The 8,085-nt window shown below is 40.3% G+C and overlaps 1 protein-coding gene across 1 annotated transcript in view; it reads right to left on the reverse strand.

Moving 5' to 3' along the window:
* ATAD5 (ATPase family AAA domain containing 5) overlaps positions 1–7,740 on the reverse strand; it is a 61,215-nt gene extending 53,475 nt beyond the window's left edge. The window contains 7 exon segments of the mRNA XM_017890862.1: positions 3,055–3,119; positions 4,461–4,569; positions 5,718–6,105; positions 6,108–6,164; positions 6,167–7,065; positions 7,067–7,605; positions 7,732–7,740. Coding sequence (XP_017746351.1) covers positions 3,055–3,119; positions 4,461–4,569; positions 5,718–6,105; positions 6,108–6,164; positions 6,167–7,065; positions 7,067–7,605; positions 7,732–7,740 — 2,066 coding nt within the window.
* Positions 7,741–8,085: the final 345 nt, after the last annotated feature.

Consider the following 8,085-nt stretch of genomic DNA (forward strand, 5'->3'; position numbering starts at 1 on the left):
ATGGTTCTAGGCTGCAGACCATAAAGAAAATAGTATTATAATACACAGACCTTGGCCTCAAGGCTTTTTTTGGGTTTTTGTTTTGTTTTGTTTTGTTTTTTTTAATGGAGTCTAGCTCTGCTGCCAAGGCTAGAGTGCACTGGCACGATCTCAGCTCAGTGCAACCTCCGCCTCCCGGGTTCAAGCGATTCTCCTGCCTTAGCCTCCCAAGTAGCTGGGACTACAGGCGCACGCCACCACACCCAGCTAATTTTTGCATTTTTAGCAGAGATGGGGTTTCACCATGTTGGCCAGGCTGGTCTCAAACTCCTGACCTCAGGTGATCTGCCTGCATCAGCCTCCCAAAGTGCTGGGATTACAGGCGTGAGCCTCCACACCCAGCCTCAAGCTTCTTTTATGTGATAAAGAAGAAAGAGGCCGGGCACAATGGGTCACAACTCTAATCCCAGCACTTTGGGAGGCCGAGGTGGGTGGATCACCTGAGGTCAGGAGTTTGAGACCACCCTGGGCCAACATGGTGAAATCCCCATCTCTACTAAAAAATAACAAAAATTAGCTGGGCTTGGTGGTGGGCCTCTGTAATCCCAATGACTTGGGAGGCTGAGGCAGGAAAATCGCTTGAACCTGGGAAGTGGAAGTTGCAGTGAGCCAAAATCGTACCACAGCACTCCAGCCTGGGCAACAAGAGGGAAACTCTGTCTCATAAAAAAAAAAAAAAAAAGGAGACGGCTGGGCTCGGTGGCTCAGGCCTGTAATCCCAGCACTTTGGGAGGCCAAGGCAGGCGGATCACGAGGTCAGGAGATGGAGACCATCCTGGCTGACGTGGTTAAACCCTGTCTCTACTAAAAAATACAAAAAATTAGCTGGGCATGGTGGCGGGCGTCTGTAGTCCCAGCCACTCGGGAGGCTAAGGCAGTAGAATGGCATGAACCGGGGATAGAGATCCTGGGACAGAGATCGTGCCACTGCACTCTAGTCTGGGTGACAGAGTGACACTTCGTCTCAAAAAAAAAAAAAAAAAAGAAAGAGTACAAACAGGTATAGTGCAATTATACAGTATACTTTATTACTGTGTCTATCATGTGTATATACATCACACATACCTATATATAGAGAGAGAAACAGAGACAGATAGACCAAGAAGATCTATTACATAAAAAATACAACATAAGGCCAGGTGCAGTGGCTCATGCCTGTAATCCAAGCACTTTGGGAGGCCCAGGTGAGAAAATCACTTAAGCCCAGGAGTTCAGGACAAGCCTGGGCAATATAGCAAGACTCCGTCTCTATGAAAAATTTAAGAATTAGCCAGGCATGATGCCTGTAGTCCCAGCTACTTGGGAGTCTGAGGTGAGAGACTGGATTGCACCTGGGGAGTTGAGGTTGCAGTGAGCCATGATTATGGCACTGCACTCCAGCCTGGGCAACAGAGTAAGACTGTCTCAAAAAATAACAAACAAAAAATACAACATAGTAGTCTAGAGTACAAAGAGTATTTCAGGCTGAATCCTTGGAACAAGGTTGAAAAGGTATTACGATACGGAAAAAGAGCATAGGTAAGAATAAAGTCTGACCTTAGGGCCTAGCACTGCCATTGGTATACAATGTGACCATGTGCATTTAAATATTATTGTCCAGAAAATGTGCTTTCCATATTGAGTTCAACAAGTTTTTATGTTGGAATTGAGCATACACACACAGAAAGAGGCAGAACAGTTTACATTATGTGATCCCTTTAAAAAAAGATGACATATCGGCCAGGCATGGTGGCTCACACCTGTAATCCCAGCACTTTGGGAGGCCGAGGTGAGTGGATAACGAGGTCAGGAGATCGAGACCATGATGAAACTCCATCTCTACTAAAAATACAAAAAATTAGCTGGGCGGGGTGGCGGCGCCTGTAGTCCCAGCTATTCGGGAGGCTGAGGCAAGAGAATGGCGTGAACCCGGGAGGTGGAGCTTGCAGTGAGCCGAGATCGTGCCCCTGCACTCCAGCCTAGGCAACAGAGTAAGACTCTGTCTCAAAAAAAAAAAAACCAAAAACCAAAAAAAACCCAGATGATGTATCTATTTAAGCAGAGAAAAATGTCTGGAGAGAAAAAATCTAACTATTAAACTATTATCTGAAAGGATAAACAATAAGCTGTTATGAATATGGAGCTGTTAGGAGAACCAGTTTACTCTTATTCTCATAGAAACATGAAAAATCTGGCCAGCACTGTGGGAGGCCAAGGCTGGAGGATTGCTTGAGGCTAGGAGTTCGAGACCAGCCTGGGCCAAAGAGCAAGACCCTGTCTCTACAAAAATAACAAACGAAAAGAAAAAAGAAACAAAAAAGAAAAATCTCACCCAGAAAATTACTAAGATTTTCTCCTAGAGCTAGTACACAAGCCTGGATAAGGCTTCAGAGAACAAGGGCCCTGTGGTAAGAGGTTCATTGACAGAGAATGAGATAAAATAATTGATCTAAGTAAGTTTGGATAAAGGTCCCAATTTGGATACATTTGAGACTTCTCTTGCTGGAAAATTTACCATTAAATCCCAATTTTAAGTAGTACGTGAGGCAAACCAAGGCATAATATCTCTAAAAAAAGTTAAAGTTGAAGCTGTCCTCTAGAATTAAGAAGAATAAAATATGTGGGACAAAGTTCACCACAGAGACTTTTAACCTTTAGCTGTGGTACAATCAGCTGGAATCTTGCATGTTTTCCAAAAGACTAAAGACCATATTTCTTTTCTTTTTTTTTTTGAGACGGAATCTCGCTTTGTCACCCAGGCTGGAGTGCAGTGGCGCAATCTCGGCTCACTGCAAGCTCTGCCTCCCGGATTCACGCCATTCTCCTGCCTCAGCCTCCCAGGTAGCTGGGACTACAGGCGCCCACCAATACGCCCGGCTAATTTTTTTATTTTCAGTAGAGACAGGGTTTCACCATGTTAGCCAGGATGGTCTCGATCTCCTGACCTGGTGATCCGCCTGCTTCGGCCTCCCAAAGTGCTGGGACTAAAGACCGTCTTTCTAACTGCTTATAGTTGTGTAACTCTAGGAAAGACACTTCCCAGAATCACAAATAAAAACACAGGTTTCCTCATCCTGTGAACTAACAGCAAGTTTCTTCATCTATAAATAAGGGTTAAATAATATTTACTTTATGAGATTAATGATGTGAGTACTAAGCACACTGCCTAGAATGTGGTAAGATGCCAAAAAATGACAGCTACTGAATAGAAGCAAAGGAGATACCAATGTAGCAGTTGTTTTCACCCAAGGATTAATTCAGAGTCACCTTGGTGGCTTTTTTGAAATACATATACCCCTATGGGGAAGGGGGAGGGGGGAGGGATTGCATTTTGAGTTATATCTGATGTAAATGACGAGTTGATGGGTGCTGACGAGTTGATGGGTGCAGCACACCAACATGGCACAAGTATACATATGTAACAAACCTGCATGTTATGCACATGTACCCTAGAACTTAAAGTATAAAAAAAAAAAGAAAAAAGAAATACACATACCCGTACGTACTCCAATTCTGCCACGGTGGGGACGAGGAGCTTATTTTGCAGAAACAACTAAACCACTCTTGTATATCTTACCTCTCCCTTTAGAGCTGTAGTTTTTCAAGTGGAAGTGATTATTTTCCCCTCCAGGGAATATTTAGCAATGTCTGGACACATTTTTGGTTGTCATTATACAGGAGTTAGTTGGGTGCTACTGGTATCTTATGGATAGAGGCCAGAGTGCTGCTAAACATCCTACAATGCACAGGACAGCCCTCCCCAGCAAAGAGTTATCCAGCCAAAATGTCAATAATAGCAAGGTTGAGAAACTCTGCTTTTGAGTCTCTAATCTACAGAAATAAAGGAAAAATTCAATCATGACCTACAGGCAGTGTTACAGACTGAATATATCCTCTGAAAATTCGTATGTTGGAATCAACCCACTATGTAATGGTATTAAGAGGTAGGGCCTTTATGAGGTGATTAGGTCATGAGGGTGAAGCCCTCTCTCTACCTGTTCTCTACCATGTGAGAAAACAAGAAGACAGCCTCACCAGACACTGCATCAACTGACGCCTTGATCCTGCATTTCTCAATCCCCATAACTGTGAGAAATACATTTCTGTTGGTTAAGCCACTCAGTGTATGGTAATTTGTTACAGCAGCCCAAACTAAGATCATCAGTGTTAGGGAAAATGATCACGATGTAAACTTACTAAGAAAGCTTTTTATAAATAGATTATACTCTGCCTTTATCAATTGCTTTCACCTCACAATAAGATATCTTAATTAACTAGAGGAATGGGATAATAGTGAAAAATATCATAGGGTTGTAGTTAACCAATTTATAAAATACATGAATTTTATTATGGCTCATTACTTCCAATAGTAATGTGGGGTTTTTTTGTTTGTTTTTTAAGGAAACAGAATGGCACTTATAGGACTCTACTATTTTAATTACCTTTTTAGTGTGAGAAATAAAATCTCCATCAGTTGCTTCAGATTTTTCAGATCTTTTGTTAGATTTTTTCTTAGATTTTTTGGGAGTACTAATTCTGGTGAATTTCATTCTGAAATAAAAATAAGGTATTCAGAAACATTTTCATTATTATAACATAAAGAATCTCAATTAAATATAGATAAAATAGAGCTTGTGCATCTGCATGTAATCCCAGCTACTCAGGACCCTAATATGGAAGGATTGCTTGACCCCAGGAGTTCGAGACCAGCCTGGGCAACACAGTGAGACCTTGTTTCCAGATAGACAGATATAGATAGCTAGCTAGCTAGCTAGCTAGCTAAGAACCAACTAGGGCTCCAATTTCTGGAATGTTCTTAAACAGGAGAAAAAAATAATTCCCATCAGTTTCAAACCACTGATTCAAAAGTTAAGTCAAACTTGCCGGGTGCAGTGGCTCACACCTGTAAGCCCAATACTTTGGGAGGCTGAGTCAGGCAGATCACTTGAGGTCAGGAGTTCAAGACTGGCCTGACCAACATGGTAAAACCCCTTCTCTACTAAAAATACAAAAATGAGCCGGGCATGGTGGCACGCACCTGTAATCCCAGCTACTCAGGAGGCTGAGGCATGAGAATCACTTGAACCCAGAAGGTGGAGGTTGTCGTGAGCTAAGATCGTGCCACTACACTCCAGACTGGACAACAGAATGAGACTCCATCTCAAAATAAAATAAAATAAAACAAAATTAAATAAAATTAAATTAAAAATTAAAATTAAAACTAATTTTAACTAAATGTGGCAAACAAAGAAGCATTTTTGAAGCTCTGTTCTTTTTCTTCAAGGCTAGGCACGGTGATCATGACTGTAATCCCAGCACTTTGGGAGGCCAGGAGGGTGGATTGAAGTCAGGGGTTCAAGACCAGCCTGGCCAACATGGTAAAACCCCATCTCTACTAAAAATACAAAAATTAGCTGGGTGTGGTGGTGGGTACCTGTAGTCCCAGCTACTTGGGAGGCTGAGGCAGGAGAATTGATTGAACCTGGGAGGTGGAGGTTGCAGTGAGCCGAGATCGCCCCACTGCACTCCAGCCTGGGTGACACAGTGAGAAAAAAAAAAAAAAAAAGAAATCCTGTTATTTTCTTATTAATAGCTGTGTTCTAGAAAAAAAAAAATACCCTCCAATACTTGAAGCATTTTTGTCCCCAGCTAATAATACATGCAGAATACTAGAACGTTAGAACAAAAACAAACCTTACCTAATAGGGCTCTCTGAATCAAAGGGTATTGTTATTAATTCCGCTGTATATAAACTACGCTTTTCTGATAAGTTGGTTGCTTTTGGAGTGGAAGCCTTTAGTGGACTACTATCTTGTACATCTTCAGAATCAATACCTCTAATGGTTTCTGCAGTAGGTGTGCTGCTAATTCTTCCAGATCTTCTGGTTGACTTGGGTGTGGAAACATTTAGCAAGCTGTCTTCAGATTCAGCTTCAGAATATGTAAGCTTAATATCTTTAACCGGTATGCTGGTTTTTCTTGACAATTTATTATTGTTACACAGAGAGGAAACCTTTAGAAGGTCATCATTTGCTCTATCTTCAAAAACAAGACTTTCATTGTTAAATAAAGTGCTGCTTTTGAAAATTCTGCTTTCCTTTGTCTTAAACTCATTCTATTTTGATATTGTTTCTCTTTTAAGAAAAGGTTGTTTCTTTCTTTGGAGTGTTTCCCTCTCTGTTTTTGCCTGGAATAGCCCCAGTATCTAATGTTTTCTTATTCTTCTTATTTAGCTTTTTATTTTTCTCCTTCGGAAAACTTCCTTTATCAGTGTGTGCCTGTGAATTGCCATTTTTTGAAACCATTTGGATACCAGGATTTTCCATGATTTTTTTAGAACTATCATCTCTTCCTTCTTCATGTAGAGATTTTTCATTAAGATCTTTCTGCTTATCAGAAGACTTTTTAACTCCATTTTTAAGTGCATCTGATGCTGGCTGCCTAAATGCTTTCATAAATTGCTGTCTTTCTTCTAGAGTGCATTTTGGTTTCACAGCTTCAGAACTTTCAGCTTCCAAAACAGCCAATTCTAATTCTTCCTCCTGTATAACAACATTAGATTTTCTTTTCTGAACTGTCTGTTCATTCTCAGGATCAGATAAACTATTTTCCATTTCCAAATGCTTTTGTTTCAAGAAAATTTGGGGTATTTTCCCTATCTTTTTGAGCGGAATAGGGTGAACCTGTGCAAGAACAGTAACTGTCTTAAAGCGTACCTGCTGGGAAATTTCAGAGTTTTCTGATTCACTTATATAACCACTTTTGACTATTTCTTCAACAGTTTCAGAAGGAACACAAATTGACATTGTAGAGTCTGGTATCTCTTCCACTTTATTTTCCTTGTGACTTCTTAAAAATTCCTCATATGAGACAGTTATTGTACTATCATTCAACTGGGCTGCTTCAGTTACATTATCTCTAGAGTAGCTTGTAGTATTCTCCATCTGTTTACTATCTTTACCATCTTCTTTAAGCAAATTTAGTTCCTCTGCCAAGGGTAAGCTTTCAGATAGATCTACATCTCTGCACTTCCTTTTCTCAACTTTTGAAGTCATTTTTTGTGGTCCCTTGTTTAGGATTTACTTTTTTAGAATTTTGCAGGGAGGGCATAGTATTTGGTTGACTTTTTGTATCTTTAATGTTTTCTGCAAGTACCTCTACTTGTTTCTTGTAAAGTAAAATAGAAGTACTACTTTCCACAAAAGCATTATTTAAACTACAGTCTTCTTTGCTATCATTGCTACTAATTTCAATTGGAGCTTCATTTTCAGTTTTAATATTATTTAGTTGATGAGATAAATTAACCCTCCTTCTTTTTTTCTTAAATTCTACATTTGAGAACATTTCCAAAGATGTCATACAGTCTTTGTTGCTGTCAACAGGTACTGATTCAGATGACTTTATCTTGCACTCTTTCCCTAATTGCGTCTTCTCATTTGTGGGTGAGGTCTTTCTAAAATAATCCAGAATATTACTAGGTTTTGGTGGAGCAAAAACCCTGTCTCTAGTCTTCCCTAGTGGTGATAAATATTTTGTAATTGTTTTGCAGGAAGATCTGTCATCATCTTTCCTTCGCTTTTTGCATGGCTAGCAATTTAAAAGAAAAAAAGGCACTTATTTCAAGCAAGATAATACAAAATATAAATTTTAAACATGGATCTAATGGTTTACGTAATAGGATTAAAAAAAGGAAGCCTTCTTTAGGTGAAAAACGTGATACATTAGAAAGAAAATAAGCTTTAAAGTTAAACCAGGCCAGGCGTGGTGGCTCACACCTGTAATCCCAGTACTTTGGGAGGCCAAGGCAGGTCAATCACTTGAGGTCAGGAATTTGAGACCAGCCTGGCCAACGTGGTGAAACCCCGTCTCTACTAAAAATACAAAAACTTAGCTGAGCGTAGTGGCACACGCATGTAATCCCAGCTATTCGGGAGGCTGAGGCAGAAGAATCACTGAACTTGCGAGGCGGAGTTTGCAATGAGCCAAGATCGTGCCACTGCTCTCCAGACTGGGTGGGTGACAGAGCAAGACCTTGTCTCCAAAAAAAAAAAAAAAAAAAAAAAAAAA

Source organism: Rhinopithecus bieti, unplaced genomic scaffold (genome assembly GCF_001698545.2).
Source record: "Rhinopithecus bieti isolate Rb0 unplaced genomic scaffold, ASM169854v2 scaffold_19652, whole genome shotgun sequence".
Lineage (NCBI taxonomy): Eukaryota > Metazoa > Chordata > Mammalia > Primates > Cercopithecidae > Rhinopithecus > Rhinopithecus bieti.